A 22,038-nucleotide genomic window follows, 5' to 3' on the forward strand; every position below is an offset into this window, starting at 1 on the left:
TTTGGCAAGGGTGAACCGCTGCAGATGGGTCATGCCTTTGTATCGTAACACTGTGCAATACAAGTTTAAGGACCTCAGACAATGAAAACCTTTCGTTGTTAATATGTAATATTCTTACATACTGTCATAATGTATACTGCATTCTCTCTAAGCTAAAAGGCAGCAAAAAAAAATGGAACAGGCATTCTTTGCTACCCTTTACTTCATGCAAGATTGGTTAATGGCACACAAAGCCTTTAGGCTGTTCAATGAAACCTTGAAAGTAAATGAGGGCTTCCCAGCAAAAATTCTTAGAATTCGAGTAGGACACATTCAGCAGAGCAGTTGTGCTACTGGGAGACAGAAGGGAGAGTGCATGCAGTAGTGGGCCCACTAACATTAGGAAAAAACAAAGAGACATGAAACATGGCTAGTGCAGTTTAACACTAAAGAGGGCAGGATAACTGCTAAAAACATGTCGCAAGACACTGCTTAAGAAAGGGAATTCTGAGCAACCTCGCATGACCACAACAGCGCCATGCATGAGTGCGCACAGTGGCGAGCCAAGCAAGGAAGAAGGACAAGAGACAGACTCAGTTGCTGGGAGACGGCCCTTAGCTCTCGGCCAAGGTCTTGCTGCGCCGGTAGGGCCGGGAGAAGGTGCTCTTGCTGCGGCCCCTGGTCTTAGTCTGGGCCTTGTCCACCTCTGCGTTGATCTGGTTGTCGCTTTCGGGCGGCTTCCCGGGAGACGGGTCAGCTATCGACATCGACCTGAGGGGCGACACACTGCGCTCCGCAACCCCGTCCCCAATTTCTCCATTCAAGAAGCGCCCTCGGTGCAGGTGACATGCACGTGGCCGTACAAGGACAGCAGGCGTGCATGGTGCGCGAGAAATTGCAGATGACACCAACACTGACAATGTTAAGAGACTGAGATATGGGTGCGTTTGTACTCGACGAGTGTGTGCATATTTGCTGCTGCTAGCTGGCGTGAAACTACATCGTGCAATTCTAGTGTTACGGTTAAAACAGCTAAAAAATACGTGTAGGGCTAAAAAATGTGTGGGCAAGCAATATCCTGTTTCTATTTTCATTTCCAAACTGTTTAATTATTGGCCCAGCTGTTATTCCCTATTTTCCCAATTCTCATTTGCTAACTGATTTCCCTTTCCTTGCCCAAGCAATTGTTCGGGCCTAACGTTCTCCTACAACAATGCAGGAACACAATACTGGCAGCACCATCACTGCCTTTTAGTAATGGCCACTGATGTGATCACTGGGATCATATGGTGAGACTATTGCGCTCAAAGGGGGCCACACCTGTACTTAGAATGTTTGGATGCTGGCAGATTTTGACTTGAACAGAAAAATGAAAGCACATCTGTAGTGGCTAAACTTTGACACACATTTCAGGAACCTTAACCAGAAATCCTTCACTTAGGAGATGACAAGGGGTGTTTGTGGCGTGCTGAAGTTGCTGGGTGTGATGCTGACCAGTCTGTATTATTGGTCCTTGCAATGCATCATAAGTGATGTGATGCACATTGATCCCTATAAATAAAAAGTGCCCTAGACCACTGCACTTTCCATGAGTTGCCAATGACATGGGCAGGTGTCAGTAGAAGGCATAGATTAAACTGTCGAAAACATGTTTAATGACTGTCTGATGCCTGTACAGTGTTCATAAAGTAAGACAAAAACAGGGATGAACATGAGCATTATTGCATGGAAGTGTTTTGAGTAGTAGCCTAACTGGTTTCTAGCATTGTTAGTTCAAGCTACACATTTTGGAGCACATATTAAAGGCCAACTTTGCAAAACTTCACTTGAGCTACATTTGCTGTCAGTAGATATGTGTTACCATATTTACTTGCATAATATGTGTACTTTCTTTTTTCCAAAAATCACTGTAGTTAGCCCATGCAACTGACCTGCGGAGTGCTGCTTATATCTTCTGTGGAGACAATGTGCAGCCTACTGTTTTGCTGCTTGATACATTATTGAGTCATGCTCACAACGTGGCAAAATGAGCTTTGCGCCTTGTGCACAACCTGTTCATTATTTTGATGGGCAGTTTCAAACCGACATGTGGACAGAAAAGCCAAATAAACTTGATTACCATTTAGATCATTCTTACTGCGAGTACAGCATCTCCAAGCACTGAATGATACAGAAACTGAGGAACCATTGCCAAAATCTTTACGTTTAAACACTGGCTTTCAGTAGCACCATGGATTTCAATAGTGTGTGTCCCCTTAATTCGCTTAGAACAGAAGTATGCTAAACTAAAAGATAACCAATGACTCAACCAGTGAATGTTCTTAAACCTTCTACAACACAAATATTCCCTTCAAGCATAGTATCCACACAGGTGGACACAACCTTTATTGGCTGGTTCTTCTGACTACTAGTAGCCAAAAGAGAAATATAGATTGTGCGTAGGACAAACTGAACATCCTATATTGTATTGTGTCTTCACTCAACCTCAACGTGCAGCGTACATCTTCAGCCGATCACTTGGTGAAAGCACTACAATGTTCAATGGGTCATTCAATGTGCTGCGTTCCAGGAGCTACATCAAAAATGTAATTTTTCTCTGAGTAAGTACTAGTCATCTTAGTCAGTGCTTGTGAAAGTTAATACCGTATTTACTCGCCTAATCCTCGCACTCGCATAATTCTCGCACCCCCCACATCGCCCAACAAAAATATGATTTCTTTTTTTCCTCGAGTAATTATCGCACCCCCAGAAACTGCCGCAATAATGTCGTCTACTCATTCAAACCACTGATCATGATAGCACACACCGTCTGGTGCCATCTCTTATGCATCAAGCGTTCTATTATTGCACGGAGATTCAATTCAATCCAAGCGAAGCCAAAGTGGCAAGTGCGCGTTGCGGTGCGTTTTGTATGTTGTGTCGGTAATCTTGTCACGTTATGAGGCGATACCGAAGCTACACGGCTAATTTCAAGCTGAAAGTGATAGATTGTGCACTAAACAACGGCAACAGGGCCTCCAGTAGGCCCTTCGGAGTCTACGAGTGTTGTGTTCGCTACTGATGACGGCAGCTGAACGCCACGAGGACGCATTGGGCCTTCTGTGTGCCTAAAACTGGGATTGATGGTAAACTTTATTTCTTCTGAAGGAAACTGCAGACGATTTTGTTAGTTAGCCATTAACCCAACACTGACGTCCAACGCTTACCTTTTGAGGGCTCCTGTTGAGCGACAAACGTTACCGCTACACCCGCAACGCCCACAAGCTTTGCGCTTGGTATTTTAATTCTCGACTATTTCCTTGCACTTTTTGTGTCTCAAATAAAACTTGCCTTGTGTTGAACCTGTGCTTTTATTGTGGAGGTAAGTTTTAATTAGTGCTTCTCAAAGCTTGCTGTTAGTTGCTGGTGTGAGAATCCTGATTTGCGACGACTTTCCCCGTAAGTTATCCCCGCGTAATTCTCGCACCCCCCAACGTTGCATCGGTTTTCCGTCAAAAAAAAGTGCGAGGATTATGCGAGTAAATGCGGTAACTGGAACTTGCACCACACAACACATTACCTCCTCTTCTTTCTTGGAAGTGTAACATTGAATGCCTTGTCATCATGTTGCATAGATTTGAATCATTTGTGAAGCCCATCATAATTCACGCCTGAATGGGATGTACTGAAGCAGTTATGAGAAATTAAGATGAAACAGCTTATGGCATGCTGACAGGCCATTGTGCCTCCAGCTTAGAATACGACAAGGCCTTTAGTGTTTCCCAAATTAACAATGAAGTGTTTTCCCATGTAACATATATACAGACATTATTCTGTGTGGATAAATAAACAATGCCACTTAATGTACACTTAACTGCAAAAGAGCAAACCTCATATCACAACAGTGTGAGCATGTATGATAATGCCGTAGAAAGTTAGCACCTTAGGCCATTCCTACATGTACGAATTCATTCTTATCCCGTTATCCTGTGTATGACACTCCATAGTTAGACAGCCAGACGAGTTTACGAGTTAATGGGTCCTTCCTGCCCAAAAATCCTCACGTATATTCATTATCTTATTCGGGTTGGTCCTTAAGGCAATGAGTGCCTTCCTAGTCGTGTCACATACGCACTGTAGTGCAAGAAGGTGTTCCAAGCAAACTTCAGTATGCTTGCAAAGCAGTGCAACGCTGGTGTGAAGTAGGGAAAGGGATGTGGTATTCAAATGTATATTGCGGTGACATTGCAAAAAGATTGCATGTGATGAAATGATTATAAAGTGTAACAACACATGTAACTCAGAAAGCTACATTCCAGGTGATCATTTTTGGTTTCTTTATGTAACATGATATCTGCTGCCACCTTGTAAGTTGTGCAGTCTAGAGTACGCATTTGCCAAAGTGTACAAGACCATAAACGGAGAGCTTTCATGTTCTGAGAGGGGACGGAGTGCCCGAGTTGTATTTATATAGACAAAGACTTATCGAAAGGATTAAGGCAATAAACAAATATCTGTTACATACAAAAGCATTGATTCTCTTAATGGGTATGTGTACAGCCTGTACTTAATTTACACAAAAGTTACAAATTTTTGTCATCCTCCTTGGACTCCATTCTCAATGCGACCACGGCACCAGACTGGTCCCAGCCGAATGATCTAAATTTAAAAAGCATTAAAGGAAAAGGAATGGGTATAAACAGTCCCCTGTGAAATGGCTGCGAGACAGAATGGCCGACAGTCCGTTGGCCGTGGATGAGAGCCTAAGCAAAGCTCTAAAAAAATAACCCGGGCCTGCGTGAGAGGGTGCTCTGTCCCCTTTGGCAGCCCAAAGGAGGTTCGAGCACATCTGGTCCCCCTATACCCTCCACCTATGTACAAGACTGTATTGTTTGTGCCTGCTTAATGAGTTGCACTGAGCGGATGATACAATAAGTACCCATAAAAACCGGAATTTAAGTTGAATTGAAAGAAAAGAAAAGAATGCAATGAAAAGGCGACCCTTGTTTCATATACGGGTCATTGGCCGAAAAAAAAGTGAGGAAGTCTCGCAACAGTGGGCTGCTGAAGCCAAGAGCCTCCATTGCCATCGTAAGCATCAGCAGCAGCACCGTTGGGCAAGGCTAGGCAAGGCCTACAGTACAGTGTACTAGCAACACCATTTTGCTTCGGTTATCTTTGTCAGTCTACTTTTTTTCTTTCTTTATTTCCTTCAGAAATGAGTGGTAGTCGACAGCAGTTTACGATAGGCTTTAATAAAAATGTTAACGAGTACGTCGAAGCGCACGACAACATGGCAGCACAACGGGAATTCAGTGCATTGGAGAAAAGCGCCCGATACTGAAGTAGCCAAAAGCAGTGCATCACATTCTGCTGCAACTAAAAAAAAAAAAAAACTTCGTTTTGTGGATGAACTGCAGTGCACCTCGAACTGGAAACGCTACTTGCTGAATTCGTCTGGGAGCTGCATGCAAGGTTGCTACCTGTGATAGCGGAGTGCATCCACATGAAAGCTATCGAGATAGCGCACAGCTCTGGGCTCATGGGGGCGCAATTCAAGGACTAGCCAGTGTGGGTGCATCGATTTATGAAACAGAAGGGCTTTGTGCTGAGGTGGCATACTTTTGTGTGCCAAAAACTGCCCAAAAATTTTGATAAGCTGCTCGAATATCAGAACTTCGTGATCGAGCTTCGTTGACAACATTGCTACATGATGGGACACAAGGGCAATGCTAACAAAACTCCGATCTGGTTTGATATGCCTTTGAATCGGACTGTGAGTGCTAAAGGATCGAAACAAGTGAAGCTCTTGACAATGGGCAACAAACATTTGCGATTTACACTGATGCTCGTGTGCACAGCCGATGGAAAGAAGCTGTCCCCTTATATCATTTTCAGGAGAAAAGAGCTACCAAAAGAAGACTTTCCCTGGGATGCTATCGTGAGCAAACGAAAAAGAGTTCATGGGCAAGTCCCTAATGCTTGAGTGGATCTGGCTGGTGTGGAATCGGTGACCCGGTGCGTTTTTTCAGTGAACGAGCATGTTGGTCCTCGACTCATTTCAAGGCTACCTCACGGTCGACGTAAAGCGAGCTCTGTCCAATAGCAAGACGGACCTTGTTGTGATCCCTGGGGGACTAACACCACCTCCAGCCACTGGACGTAGTGCTGAATAAACCCTTCATAGATCATGTGCACGAGCTATAAAATGAGTGGATGCTGGGGGACAATCCCAAGACCCCTGCTGGCCGCCTATGACATCCACCGTTCACGAGCGTTTGTGGCTGGGTGTCGTCAGCTCCGAAATCTCTCCCGGAAGAGATGGTGTGCAAGTCTGCATGCAATTCTGCATCAGCAATGTATTGAACAGAATGGAGGACGATGCACTCTGAGACGTAACTTGTGAGAAACAGACGTCATTGGACTCATGTTCGGACGAGTCTGAGTCATGGCACTTTGTGGCCTTTTGGCATTCAACTACATAAGATTAGTGTCAAAATAAAAAAAATAAGTCAGCACAGTGCAGCTGGCTGCGTGGCGTTCAACTACATAAGATTAGTGTCAAAATAAAATAAATAAGTCAGCACAGTGCAGCTGGCTGCGTCATGTATTTATCAAGGTAAGGGTGTGCTGCGATACTTTGCGATTTTAAAAATTAATGTTTCGGAGATTTCAAAGTTAGGGGAGTCGACCTATATTCCAGTTTGACTTATATTCCGGTTTTTAGGGGTATACTATAATCAGTATTATGAATATTCCTTCAAGTACTGTCTAGTGTTCTCTAATTTTGCTCATACTAAGAGTCACTTTTTTAACCCTGAACATTTTTAAGCAACACCTGCGTCTATCATCTGCTCTACCGGGCTACTTTGCATGGCACAAGTATGCAATCAGACAGGCAGGAATGTTGTTGACCTAAAGTAATCGCAGCGTGCTTCCACTCTGTGAAGTAAATCATACTACTCAAAAGGTTGTGTAGCTGATGGTACAACCTGAGCAATGACTGTGATTTTAGGTGATATGACTGCCACTTACCCTTTTGATATCTAAACGTAGTAGCCGTGAGCTCACTGCACTTGTGCTTGGAGTCTACAAACATCTTTTGGTATTGCTACTAAGCGCCTTGTCTATGATTATCTTTGCACAAAGTGGTGCACCATATTTATCATATCTGACTAACCAGCACATCTCAGAAAGGGGCCTCCAGCCTGAAATCTCAACTTCTTTCGTGCCTCCTACTGACAGTAGCATCCCGCGATTGCAGCGCACCCGATGCAGCGTGCCGAAAGATATGCAAAGAAGTGCACACCTGAATATGGTGGATCGACGGAAGCGGTTGGGCGAGCTGATCTTGTTCATGTCGACGCTGGAGGGATCTGCCTGGAAGGCGAGTGCATTCATTATGACGTGGTCTGGCACCACGCCCAGTGGGTGCACCTCCCGCATGATCACGCCCGCCGGTATCTTGTAGAACTCGATACACTCGAGAAAGTTGCCCATCACCTCCCGGAGCTCTGCCTCCGGCATGGTGTCGCAGTACCGCTTGCTCCAGTGTACAGCAGCCTGTTCCGTTTGATTATTTCAGCTCACACCCAAGAATACAATATGAAAATTGGACTCCACCGCTTTATCTTTCAATTATTAGGATGGAAGTTTGCATGAGAAATGATGTGTCAACAGCTGAAGCTTGTGGAAGGTTCATTCTTTGTCAAGGTTAAAACAGCAGCCAGCAATTCATACAAAAAGAAGGCACACACCAGCATCCATTGACACATAAGCGTACAGTAAACTTGTTTCCTTTTTCTTGCGATTCAAGTAATTAAACAGAAACTAGAGCATGCAAAATATTTTTGATATAGCTGACAATATATATATATATATATATATATATATATATATATATATATATATATATATATATATATATATATATATATATATATACACACACAGACAACTGCTTGTCTCATTTCTTAGTTCTGACAACTTGTTAGGGTGTGAGCACTCCTCAGAATTACAGCAAACTTTCTCTAGTTACAAAATAAAAATAGCAACGACCATTGAAACAGATTACCTTAAGGGGGGACGTGGCAAGTAAAACTAATTTTTTTATTAATGTACTGTTTGTGATGAAATTTGGTGTGTGTATGTGGATGATTGTGAGGATTCCAAATATGAAAACCGTTTTCAAATACCTCTTGTACTTTTTGAGTTACAAGCATAATTATACTAATTAATGCTCTTCACACTTAAAGAGATAATTATTGCTAAATGAAATTATTTTTTCATATTATTATGTTCCCAAAGCATCAACTTGTGCAAAGAAGCTATTAGTTGATTTTTCTAGTTCTTGTAACCATAAATAAAATTTCCAAAACATGGATGTTGTTTTGCACACACATCGCAGTAATTATAAAATGTGTTCTAAAAATTTTAAATGATGAGTAAGAAGAGAGATAAAGCTTTATTGCACTGCTAAAGGCCTCCTGAGCCTAGTGCAAAAAACGGAACGACTCTATCAGTCTTTGTTAGAAAATGACAGATGTTCTAGCGAAGGCACATAGGCGAAAATCAAGAGTTGAGAAAACTGACTTTGAAAGTTCACTCTTGTTTGGAAGTTCACAACATGCCTAAAACACTCAGAATCCTCCTGGGCAGTAATCCTGAGATGCTGTGGCCTTGGCCTCCGTAGAGCGCAACCCAGTTTTGCGCTTCTTTGTCGTGGAACAATGCGCCTTTTGAGCCCTCTTCACCCTTTTGGCATCCTTTTCGGCTGCTCGCCGCAAAGAGCAGTCTCCTGGATTGAAGCCCAGTTGAGCAGTGATCTCTTGCAGCGCACTCTTGCAGCCACCATTGAAACGGCAGACTGCATCTGCAACTGCACTTTCCACACTTCGAAGGGAGGCGAACTGGCTCTTGGACTGGAGTGACCAAATGAGGCTGTTCATACTCTCCACAGCGTTCTGGGTTTTTCCCTGCGCACACCTTTCAAGGAGCTCTTTGTTCGAGAGGCGCTTGTAGATTGGCAGCAGTGCCACTCGCACGTGAGGGGGCAGTTTATGTTTGTGAGGCGGCAGCGGCTCTCCCTTGGCCAATGCCTGATTGTGCGGGCACCAGGAGTCAGTCCCACTTGGGCACAGGTCGTGGTGTGGATCCTGGTCTGTGGATGTTACATGGTAATAAGTGGCCATGATGGCCCTCTCCATGCCAGGAACATCGTTGGGGTGGCTCTTAATGGCCCAGCCATAATAATTCGTCAACTTCTTTATAAGGCCCTGCGTCAGCCGGCCTTTGCCACCCATGCTCAGTCCTCGGCCTTTGGATTTGTGCTCATCAAGAAGGTTGCGCAAGGAAGTGCCCATTCTTTTTTTCACATGGTTCACACACTCCTGTTTCTTAATCAACATGTAGCCATACACCTTGTCTTGCGTGAGGGCAAGGTACGTACGGCTGTCACCGTCGCAGAGCACATTGATGTATCGAAGCTTGTACTTGGTAAACGATCTTTCAAACATGATCCTCGCTGCTTCTACTTCCATTTGGCCTGCATTAGCATCGGTGTTCTTTTGGCACTGTGGCTTGTGTTTCTCAAGCCACTCCTCATAGTTGTCGTCACCAGGCTTGGGGCCAACAGCACAGCCTTGGCAGTAGTTGGACAGGACACAGTGGTCCAAGACCAAGCCTGTGTACAGCTCGATTACACAGCCCACGCCAATATGACTTCTGTGCCCCCTCGTCATCCACGTGCCGTCGTAAATGACTTCAATGTTGCCTGGCACTCCTCCTAGGTCCTTGTAAATGTCATGCACCTTCTGTGCACTTTCTGCTTCAATGCGGGTGGCAGCTGATGTGGTGGCAGGGTGGCTGTACTTCCTTTGCAGTCTCTGGTAGGACTTGTGGTGCAGTGCTCGATGCGAAATGTCCATCGCAGAAAAAATGTCATTTATGGCAGATTGTTTTCTGCCAACTGACTGCACAGCCCTCAAAGCACGCACGTTTACCTCAAAGGGGTTCGTTTTTTGTTGCCCGGAGCACCTCGGGGACGACCACGCACTGTTCACTATGCCACAATTGTCACAAAAAAGTTCCATCCTCGCCGCGAGTCCAAGGCAGTGCGTAGTCTCGAGGCGTATCGACCCTTCGTCGCACTTGTTGCACTTTACTGACGAAAGCAGACCGTTCAGCATCTTCTTATTTACAATGAAGAATGTGAAGAATGTCAGACCGCCGGATGCCGTCGACCGTGTCCATCACGGTCGACGGCATCCGGCGGTCTGACATACGACGATGTGGCACCTTCCACACTCTCGGCCTCACAACAATCAGCGAAGGGTCTGAGTAGAGGCTCCGTGACGCTTGAAGAGCATGCTCCGTCCGGAACTGCGACTGGGACGGCAGCCGCAGTCGTCTGCCCTTTGTTCCAAGCTTTCCGACGCTTGCCGTACTTGTGGACGCTCCGGAACTTTTTTTGCGACAACATAGCACCGCAGTATGAGCAAGCACTCAGAAGAGACCACCGATGTAAACAAAGCTTGGTAAAAAAAGCACGCGAACTATCACAAAAACAGCCAACTGGCAAAAAACGAAGCGCACGCCGGATGATTCTCGACTCGGCGGCCGCAGATGCGCTCGCGCTTCCAAGGTTGCCAAGGTGCGCGGCGCAGCTTTGACCAGTAAGAGGTCGCGCCTGCTACCACGTGACCCGCGCAGCCAATTGCCGTTCTTCGTTTTCGTTTTTTTACTTGCTCCTCGCGCTTTTATTTTCACTCGGCGAAATACGAGACCGCGACCATCGGGAAGCCGGCTTTCTCCTCTTTCCAAAGCTACCAAAATGGCGGCCCACGGTCAACAACTTGGCGCGTTTGTGCGGCGTGAACAACACCGTTTCAGGGGCTTTTTTTTCGCACTTTTCGGCGACTAGCCTCGGCAAAAACACTATTTGCGGGATTTGTAGCGCACGTTTCGCTGTAATATTTTAGAACAAGGAAGTTGAAGGTCTGAAGATTACGAAAAAAAATAAATCAGAAAATCGCATATTTTGACCAAAATCGGCACTTTACTTGCCGCGCCCCCCCTTAAAGGGACACTAAAGGCAAATATTAAGCCAATGAAGATTGTTGAAATGACTATGCATAAACCTTGTAGTGCTACTTCTGTGCCAAGAAAGTGCTCATGTTAAAATAAAATCTTATTTTAACGGTTCACATAGCATTAGCGCACTTCAAACCACCCGCCTGAACGCAGTCTTTCTCATGTCACTGTTGTTGTGCCCAATGTTGCCTGCCTTTACAGTGCAGCCACCGACACTTAACGCAGCAAAGCGAAAATAGTGGGAGCCACAGCAGCAACAACGGCCACTGAAAAACTTTCTTTCTGCTTGCTTGGTTCAACTAGAACCCACTAGGTGGCACGACCTGTACAGCCTAACCAGCAAAAATGGAACATCTGAACCACTCGTGCCGTTCCCCATAGTAATGCCAGGAGGTTCTTATAAACCAAACAGAAATCAGAAATGGACAAGCCACATTTTATTAAGTCTCTTAATGCATGGAAGGTTTTTTTTATTGCAGCTAGTTCAATTACTAGCAATTAATTGTAGTCGAACACTTTCTTGTCATCATTTCAAAAATGTCCCGCTCATGGTGCACGTAGTGTGATACATTTAACTTAATTTCTCGGTAAGTACGGCACTGCTGTTGATAATATCACTGTTCTAGACGTTGTCATACATTAAGCTTTCACTCTGACGTAAATCGTTATTTACCTTTAGTGTCCCTTTAACAGAACTCAGATGCTTGTCAAAAATGGCAAAACAGGCAAAAGAGAATGGGAGGAAATGAAGGAAAACAGAGTTAACACACCTGAAATTTTGTGAGCTCATCAGCTGTAAGTTCTTCACGCGACAATATGAGTCGTACAACATGCTCTGGCAGCAGGGCAAATGAGCCAAGGCTCAACACCTCATTGCCATGGTTGTCGACAAATTCAAGCACCTGGAACAAAGAAAATGCTTTTAGGATCTTTACACTAAATAACAATGAAAAATAACTTATTGAATATGAAAGCAACGGTGAATATAGTACAGGTAGTGCTAAGAAATTAGCTGAAATGTTGAACCGTGCAAACGCAGGCACTTCAGAAGATGCAAGCTGTGCACAACCTTTCGTGCGGGGCATCAAATGTGTCTTTTACTTAATAAAAATGAAGCCCCAAAGTTTTGACTTATGTTGCTTACAAATGAGCAGAACATACTACTGAAGAAATTATTTTATGAGATTGGTGCTCATAAGAACGGCCTTCAAGCAACATCTAAGCAGATGCACGTCCTGGTTATGGGATATGATGCGCCCTACAACATGACCTCAGGGATTTGCACATTCACTTCAAACATTGTACAGGAATCCACACACATCATTGCTTCATGTTTATAAGTACTCAAGGCTATTACAATTCACACCGCATCAATTTAGTGTTTTTTTTAGGTATCGCGATATACTTTGTCATGAACTTTATAAGAAATAATGAACAGCCTGACAAACAAGATACATTGAGGTTAACGGTCTCATTTTGATGTAAGAGTGAACTTTTAAGAAGTGTTGACAATTTTAGCTCTTATGTACTAATGCAAGCCAGTATCAAGTTTACATGTAGTAACATAGACAGTGATAGATTAATTTTGCTCGTAAGTACTGTTTAACTTGCAAGCACTTCGTTTTTTTTTGTTTTTTTTTTTTTTTGCAAGGGCAATGCTTTGGCCAGGTCATGCACATACAAAGCTTGACCAAGTGACGTACCTTCTGGACAAGCGACTTTGTACACTTGTACTGGATGTAACGTTCTGCTGACGCCAGCAGTGCGCACACTGTGTCAACGCTAATGCAGCATTGGACAAATCCCATGCAGCCCTTCCTCAATTCCTCCAGTCCATAGTAATCGGCAGCATTCATCAAACCTTCCATGACGGAGAAGGAGCATTAATGGACACTACACAAGGCAGTTTCAAAAACTTTCAACCATGCAGAAACCACTCAGTTTCACGCACACAATTGACACTGCAGAGGCAACTCGGCAAAAGTAAATTGCACACATGTCACAATCTGCATGTTTTTCGGTAAAGTGGCATTCAAACGCACTTCCCTGTCGAGTAGTTTTTTAACATATTCATTCAGAACTGTGGCATATCAAGCCAATAGTACATCCAAATGCATACTGCTTGCATGCCTTCAGCGTTAAGTATACGAGGCACTGCATGTTGATCACAAATGCCTGTGGACTGTGACATAAAAGCTTTTTATCAAGCATGGTTGCAAAAGCATACTAACTTGTCAACCAGCCTGTTATCCTGTAGTGGGTTTGGCTGGGTTTCCAATGTGACAATCAGATACATTGTGACTGCAATGTACAAAGTCAATTGTACACCTAGTAGCACCACTTGGATTCCTCACTATATTTTGATATGCAGAATTTTTTTTATTAAGAATGCAGATGATGTCAGAAGTTACTCTAGCCACTGCAGTTGTTACCTGCTAAGCACGAAATAAGGTCATAATGTGGCCAGATAGTTTAGTTTATGTGAAGGTTCACGTGCTTCTTTTAACCTTTGACAACTGTTGACACAAAATTAATGAAAACCAAATACTGCATATTACATGAAAAAAGAAACCGCGCTGGTAAACAAAAGCATAATGCCCACCGTTCAATGAGCACGAGCGCTAACACAGTTGACGCACTCAAAGATCAGTATGAGTAAAATATATTGCACAATATCTTGCATAAGCAATTACTTGTTATCTCTGCACCAATGCCCCCAGCAAGTGTCCCTACACGCTGCCCTACTCTACAAATACAAGTACACTATCACATGTGGTGCTCCAGTGTATCTATACTCCATATCAGAAGTTCCTTCAGCACTGTGGAGGCTGCAGGACCCCTTAGTCAATAAAAAGGGTGACTGGTCCTTCCACATATATTCATCAGCGTCGGGTCAGAAGTTACAAACTGACATGTGTATTTTCTTTCTTTAGATTAATGCACTGATGCATTAACAACAACGTATTTGTGAGCATATTACATTACTTTGAAGAACCATTAACAAATTTTTGGTGTGTTAGGCTTCATTAAACAAACACGCTTATCTCAACAACAAAGCGTGCTTCGTCCTCAGCATGAAATGGCACAGATGGCTCATTTTAATTTTTCTTTATTGCTGCAGCGCAGTGAACAAATAGCAAGCACGAGCTCGAATCAAGGAGGGTGGTCACGTCTGCCTGGGCAGTCATGCCGGTATTTAACCACAGCTAGCATGAGCAAAGCCCAGTGGATGACAGGACACAGAAGTGGGCAGCCAACCCATTGCACTGTGTGGACGTTTTGTCTTTTTTAGTGTGTCATATAAATCAGTTTGGGTTGTTTTTATCGGCGGTTTTGTTTTGCTGTAATTACCATTTCGAAATTGGCTTGAAGCAGTTTATCAGAACATTTATGGACCCGATCATACAATTGGGAAGGCAATTCAGAAATCAACAGTCTCCCGGGGAAATTGGGAGAGTTGGCAGGTAAAGAGTTTATAAATGCACAAACTGCTTGACAGTGTCTTCTATTGTGACGTACAGAAGTGTGCACAGACACACTGCATTAAGGCATTTATGCCACAGCCTTGGCACTACTACAGTAGAAACGGGTCAAATGGGTACCTGCTTTAACTGACAGCAATTATAAATAAACTTTATCTAGAAGCACAGTGAACTCATAATGCAGCAAAAAGTGAGCATGCAGATCTTGTCTGCATCCAACCACTGCAAAGGCATCTCGACAGTCATTTCTGCCATTACTGTGAGAACAAATAATAGCACTGATGCCCATGAAGAAGCACACAACATATGTCAATATGGCTGTGTTCACATGTTGACATGCGAAACACATGTTCCAAGTAAGATAACGACTTCCAAAGTTTCCATGTGTTAAAAGATCATACAACTCAGTGTAAAAGTTCTTTCTGCCGAAAACAATATTTATTCCTTTGACAGCCAATGGTACTCTTAGCTAACCATAAAATTCCGAGCCGAGACGTCTTGTAAGCGCACAACTCGCACCCGAGTAAAATTATACATCCTAGCACAGTCCCTATCAAGGTTATGTAGCATTTTTTTCCTTATGAATAATACACTAATCCACCCCAAAGAAAAAAAAAATCCCCTTTTGTAATCCTGTTCTCAACAGTACTACAGAGGAAATCACAGGAGTCGTTGTAGATCACTTACCCAGGAGTGTTCTGGCTTGCAAGGTGACGCAGCCAGTATGTATGTACTCAATGAGTTGCCTGAATACATCAGGCTCAAACTCCTCTATGATCAGAGTCTGGTGTGTCTGTGGCTGCAAAAACTCCAATGGTCAGTACACACACTGCACCAGTAGACATGTATAGCATGGACATTTGCCTTCTCTCGTAAGCATGTCTAAATTCTATGGTGAACAAGATCAAAGATAAGTGCTGTAACTCGTGTAGTGAAAGAGCAAAGCTAGAATTTAAAACTGATCATGAGTGCAGAACCTGCACAAAAACGCTGTAATGAATGTGTAATGCCAAAAGAACATAAGACAAGTATACTGGCTGACGTGCAGGTATATTCATTTTTGGAATCACCCATGAACAGGGGTGCAACAGCCAAACCATAATTCGGAGAAATTTTGGGAGCAGTAAAATATCACCTTCCAAGCACTGAAATCCAAATTTGAAGCAAGTTACGGGGTACAAAACATTCATTTTTTTTTATTACAAAAGACCAAATTTGGAGCAGAATGAGAAAGAAGGCTTACATTTGGAAAAAACAAATGTACAAACCATTCAACATCACATAAATGGTGCAGAGTAAATATGAGCACTGCTATTTCAATAAAAGTAGTATATTGAACCGCCACATTTGGCAAACAATGATAAAGTTCATATTAGCATCCGCCACACTTGCCAAATCCTTTGACGGACTCCGAGGATTCAGATGATCTGCCAAACTGGCAACCTTGAGATTGGGGTGATTGAGGAGTAGGGGTGGTGGAAAAATCTCATACACAGCTCTAAATGATGGCCTGTAACGTTTTTAGATGTCAGATATCATATTAGTACTGACAATTATGCTGCGCATACATGCATGAGATATTGAACAAAATGTGCTGTGTCGCACTAGTGTTAACAGCCCCTTCCAAATCAAACACTCTTCTGCCGAGCCCCAGCTTACTGTGGCAAAAATAGCTTAAGCGGCGTTCTGCACGGGCTAGAAAAAGGTCAAGAAAATTTCTAATCGTTCAGCCTCTCTTCCCCCCGCCCCCCTTTTTTTTTGTCACGATGGGGTTAGGTTCAGGGTACAACTTATCGGCTTGCTTGCAAGGTGCGTTTGACTAATTAAAGCAATGATGGTACGCGCCCGTAAGCTCAGCAGCAGCCAAGCGACGGCACTGGATATCTATCCCATGTTCTGTTGCTATGGCAGCCAACGTAGTCGCCGGCCACGCCGGCATTTGCGGCACGTCGAGTTTGTTCGCGCACTACAAGCCGCATACGTTTTCAGCTTCAGTTTCTAGCACACCATTGGCGCGTTTGCCGACAAAAAAATTTATATTTCCTGCAAAACCTTGGTGGCTCTGGCAACACATTGTTGCCTTGAAATTGCACCATTCCATTGACAGAGATCCACTGCGGTCAGCAGACTGATGGGTGCACAATGTTCTTCCTTTATCTGGTTGATCACGTCTAGCGAGTATCCTTACACCGTGGTTAGGTTACACTGTGGGTTAGTGTCTGCGTGCCTAGATTGCTGGATTGATTGATGACTCAAGCTACAGAAGGTCAACATGGCCTCCATTTCTGGAGTTAGTGCAAATGAGAAAATTTTGAGGCTGGTTGGGCTTTTTTGCGCGATTTCAGCAAATGTCATAGCTTTGGCACAGCTCGGCACAAAAATGGAGAATTGTATCAAATTGGCGCAGCTGTTCCACCCCTCCAACAAATGCCTGCTCAATTTTTCCCCTGATCCCTAATTCTTGAGACTAGTGTGCCTTAAAAAGAGCAGATTCCTCTTAAGATAGCAAATCACATTTTGAGATGATTTTCCAACATGGTGAGCACCTATTGCTGCACTGCATTCGTATTTCACTCTTCACACACTCATGTGGGTTAAATGATTCCTCTTTCCAACACAATGCATTATAAACCATAACTTAATTTAAATTGCACAGCTGTTTTCCATGCTTGTCTGGTCCAGCGAAATCAGCAGAAATAGGTACTTTAAAGGAGTTCTGTGGCTTTCATAAACAAATCATTGTCGCCCTACAGCTAGGTAAAAGTCACTAATGATGTTGACTTGCATTAATTTGATTTCAACAAAAGGCCCCAGGCAATGGCCGCACATTTTTGTAGGCACGCATGTTTAGTCATTTTTAAAATGACTGTTGCCATATAACTTGAACTCGACTCGTCTGGATGCATACACCCTACCCCAAGGCTGCAACATCTGCCCCAAACGCGTTAACTTCTACTGGCCTGCCTTGTCAGATATTTAATGTGACCTGCACAAAAAGCATGTAATGGTGCATGATTACTATATTCACCCAAATTTTAATGCATACCTTAATTCTAAGAAAATTAGCCTCACGATTGCATGTGCATTACATTAGAATGCAAAATCGAGACTGGTTTCATAGCATTGTAGCAAAGGGCCAGCATCTTCACCAGTGCTGAGCGTAAACACTATAGTTTTAACATACTCACGTGGCACACAGAGCGTCGCAGAGCATAGATTGGTTCCTGCATTGATGTGTGTTTAAAATGCCGCAAACAATGTGAAAAATTGCTGGGGTGGCTGGCTTGTGCATTGTACGAGCTGCCATTGTTGGCCATAATTCGATGGTTGTTCTATTGTCAACAAGGACAGTGACAAGATGATTTGCCACATTCTTACACCCCACATGATGAAAAGGGGGCCTAACTGTGCCAGTACCCTTTTTGCCTTTTTGTCAAAAAGAAACAAAAAAGAGAGAGGCGAATATCATATGTATACAAATTTGAAGATGCATGGACTCTCGTTAGTTCATATGTTTTCAGCAACAAGAAAATAACCTACCTTTGCCAGAAAATCATTCAAGCAAGTGCAGAATTTATAACAAAAAAAATTAAAAAAGAAAAGCATGATCTGTGTCTTGGTCAAGAGATGGAAAAAAGGGCAGATCACCTATTGTTTGATAAACACAAGTTTGGCACCAGACATATAGCATTACAATTAGTACTAATTTTTAGGCATGTAGATATTGCAATGAAAGAAAAAGACACTTGTATTAGTCCATGGCAGCAATGGGCAATATAGGCCGCAATTTTTTTTTTACCAGTGTTAGAAATGTCCATTCTGAAACAATGGCAAAGAGATGGGAGGTTAAGCCACTGGCATGGCAACATGCTCTAGTGATAAAGACAAAGCCATACTTACCTGAGGAAACTGTATGTTCAGCATAGGCTCACTGCTTCTCTTCAAGAACAATTTCAATTTCGTCTCTTTGTTTAGATCCCTTTTTTTCGACGAGGCGTCGCGATCACGATTTGGAGTTCCTTGAAAGCCACCATACAGCATTTTGTGGAATACCCTAGGAGAAGAACGGAAAATGAAAAACCTGTGCAGCTGCTGCTCGTGAGAGCGACGAGTGGCCGCTATGTTTTCCAACAAACAAAAAATGCCGACCAGTCCCTCCTAGATGTACTGAACTAGGCGGCAAAGGAGATTGAACAAAGGTTTTGTTTTTAGATAACGCCAGACTAATCATTGCTGAGGCCTGGGGCAGTCAGTGCACAATGAGTGGCACAAAAGAGAGAAAAACAAAAAACAAATCCAAGACAAAAAACAAACAGAAGAATCAGTCAAACAAAGCAACATCAGTAAGAATGCTTCGATCACACAAGCCTTCAACCACTGCCGCTTATATGTCGAAGAGTGTTGCGTGGTTACCTGCTCCGTGCGGCCAGCACGGCTTTGACGGCACAGACGGGCTCTCTCGTGTCTCCCACGAGAAAAGTTACATCGCAAAGTTCTGGCATGCTTGCCAGAAACTTCATGTCTTCGGCCAGCCCTGTTTTGTTTTCAAAGACCGAATAGTCGGGTTCCTCTTCGGTGCCCGCCAAGTCCTCGGCCATTCCGCTCATCCTGGTGAACTAGTTAAGTGCCAATCAGCTCTGTCAACACTTAAAGGTTTTAGTTGATGTCCTTTCCTTCTTTTATACTTTAATGTGCTTAGAGTGAGGGTTTTCGATTAAGGTTAATATACTAGGGTGAAGAAGGTGCTCTGGAAAGAATAAAAAAGAGCCCATGTAAGAACTTGAACAAACAAAAACATCGCAGTAACAAGTGCTACAGCAGAAAAAGTAGGCAAAATACAAATATGTATCAATATTTGCCACACAAGTCTAGACCAGTATGCACTTATTGGTATTTCATAGTATTTGAAACTCTGACATCCAAGCTTGTGCTTTAATATCACAATCTCTTGCCAAGTTCTTGGTTAAAAGCTATAGTGTTGCTGGATAAACCTGGGTGTGCATTAAAATAGCTATCAAACTATACACCAGGTGCACATGTACAGTTGTGACAGAAAAAAAAATTAGCACAAGTGACAAATGCTACAGCTGGAAACTTGTGAAATCGGGTACCTTCTTTACAGTGCAGCAGCTATTATCTACCTGTTAAAATAGGAGTGACTGACTGAAAGAAGTCCCTCCTATAGCCCAAATTTCCAATGTACAAAGGTCACTTGTGGTAATCTTTCTCCACTGTGAATAATATATTAGGCCAATTCCAATTGCACTTTATGGCACCTTTGTAATTCGCTACTATTGGCACATCGTACGTAAATTCTCCTGGCGAGGCATTTCACTTCAGCCCAAAATCAACTTAAAGCATGAAATCCTGGAATACGGCAGAGTACTTCCATATGCCCGTATCGATGCACGTGAAACCACTCGAGCATGTCCGGTCGCGGGCCGCGCTCTCGAAGCACTCAGGCGGCGAAATGCAGCTTCGCCACCGTGCACGGATTCGCGCACCGCGCGTCATCGGGACACGGCGGCGGTCGCGCATTCGACGCCATACGGCGGCAGGCCACCTGATGCTCGAGTGCGGGCTGCGACGACAGGGCGTAACGCCGAGTGGCACCAAGACACTCACCGGAGGGAAAGTCCAGTAGCACGGCGGCCACGGGCTACAGCATGGCGTTGTCCACTTTCTTGCCGCCGACACTTTCCCGGGTAGCGGCGGGCCCCTAGAAGAAGGCTGGCTCCGCGTCGTTGTCTTCATTCGAGCGGTCGTACGAGTGCGCGAGACAAGTCGGCGCCATCACGGCGGTGGCGGAGAGCCGGCGAAAGGAACGACCTCATCGATCGATGGGACGCGCAGCAACAGCGGACTCGCGCGCGCGGAAGCTAAACGCTCGCTGTGCGCCGCTTCTCTGCAACGCACGGGCGCGATGGCCCATTTCGATAGCGACTCGAGTGGAAACTACGGAGTGCGGAATCGTGCTACAGCTGGGCGACGCTCCTATATCGTAAGAAAAAAAGTAAAAAATATAGAAAAGAAAACCGGAAGACTCCGACGTCGTTCAGCACGAACAGATTGCTGAAGCGGACGCGCACTTTGATCGATCAAACGAACGCTCGAGAGCCATCGCGCTCTCCGGTTCGATGCCAATCACTCGGATGAGCGATCTGCGCGCGCAACGATGTCACAAGGACGACAAGGGGTCACGGGGACGCGCAATATGAACAGTTAAATTCCGCGCGATATGAATGGTACCTTGATGCATACTAGCACACGCGAATGCAGTCTCGAAAAGCATCCGCGTACGAAATGCGAAGTTCAGTGGAACTACAACGACGGTTCCGCCGAACTTCGCATTTCTGACGCATGGTTCACAATCCCTCACAAACGGAATTTAATTTCCCGCGCGCATGTGTCACGCGGTACCCTTTCGATCACGACCTAACATGATCAGGCCCTATAGATCGCTGATGGCCCTGATCCGGATCAAATTTCTAAATCGTGAGTATAGCTCCTTGACGCGAACTGTAGGAGGCAACCAAGCACTGTTGGAAAACTCGATCCCCATCGGACTTAATTGCGATATGCAATTGAACCGAGTGACGCTGGCATAAATTTATCGTTTTGAAGGCGACTCGACCGCAATTTCCTTCTCTGCACCGGCTTCAAAGGGAGTCGGTACCGCGGTCCAGGAAGTGCCTGAATTATAGTGGCACAGAAAGAAAGAAAGAAAAAGTCACAGCTTTGCCGCAAAGGCGAAGCAATGCACGCAATAGCAACAAATTGGAAGGCCACGCAAAGAATGGCAAGCAGATCGAAACGTGTCCCGCGTTTCTCACACGCAAATTATGCACGAAACGCAATCACAGGTACAGATGAACGCGAATAACTTATGACAAACGGTACAGAACCTGCAAAACGTGCCTAGCCACTGGATACCTAGCTGTGCCTCAAGAAGGTTTCTCGGTGTATATGTATACTACTCGAGCACATGTTGTCAAGAGCAGTACCCGATTGTGGCAGGGATGATAGCACAAAATCAGTTTCACCGAAAAGGTGAAGCAATGAATGTGATAGCGACAAATTGCAAGGTTATACGAAGTCAGGTTGGCAGTCAACTCATTCAGATCCCATCTCGCGTAACTCTACAAAACGCTGTATAAGAGAACACGGCCGCTCCAGGGATACTCTTGGCACCATTTTTTCCGTGTTGAGAGCGCAAACAAACACGGAGCTCTATAGAATAGGTCGTCTACAGATGCTGGCACACGTTGCAAATTTGATTGAGAGAGTTTAAAGTGCAGGCTTTTTTGTTAGAGCACAATACCAAAACCATGGTCTTCTCGAGTGCAGGTCCACCTTCCACCTATTGAAAATGTGCCCTCTTACACCTTATTTACTGCAATGCCAAAAAGAATGCAAGGCCTACGATACGAGCTAGGCTAGTTTGTGGTAATTCATGTCACAGCAGGTAGCGCAAAGGAATGACGACACAAGCAAGGGATAAGTACAC

General features: G+C 44.3%; 1 protein-coding gene across 1 annotated transcript; it reads right to left on the reverse strand.

Annotated features, from left to right (window-relative positions):
* Positions 1-255: 255 nt before the first annotated feature.
* LOC142790065 (serine-enriched protein-like) lies at positions 256-20,404 on the reverse strand. Its single transcript, XM_075885105.1, has 8 exons — positions 20,157-20,404; positions 18,945-19,278; positions 18,432-18,585; positions 15,219-15,330; positions 12,753-12,910; positions 11,820-11,951; positions 7,268-7,521; positions 256-765 (listed from the first exon to the last, which is right to left on the reverse strand). The coding sequence occupies exons 2-8, from the start codon at positions 19,136-19,138 to the stop codon at positions 594-596; spliced, it is 1,176 nt and encodes a 391-aa protein (XP_075741220.1). The 5' UTR covers positions 19,139-19,278; positions 20,157-20,404; the 3' UTR covers positions 256-593.
* Between the last annotated feature and the right edge of the window lie 1,634 nt (positions 20,405-22,038).

This window comes from Rhipicephalus microplus, unplaced genomic scaffold, assembly GCF_043290135.1.
Source record: "Rhipicephalus microplus isolate Deutch F79 unplaced genomic scaffold, USDA_Rmic scaffold_67, whole genome shotgun sequence".
In the NCBI taxonomy this organism is placed as follows: domain Eukaryota; kingdom Metazoa; phylum Arthropoda; class Arachnida; order Ixodida; family Ixodidae; genus Rhipicephalus; species Rhipicephalus microplus.

Bases quoted from the DNA above. Each gene is read 5' to 3' on its own strand.
- LOC142790065 (XM_075885105.1), bottom strand. From the start codon at position 19,138: ATGAGCGGAATGGCCGAGGACTTGGCGGGCACCGAAGAGGAACCCGAC. The intron at 15,331-18,431 runs GTAAGTATGGCT...GAGTTTTTGCAG, and splicing joins TGAACATACAGTTTCCTCAG to CCACAGACACACCAGACTCT. The intron at 766-7,267 runs GTGTGCACTTCT...TGCGGAGCGCAG, and splicing joins CGTCGATCCACCATATTCAG to TGTGTCGCCCCTCAGGTCGA.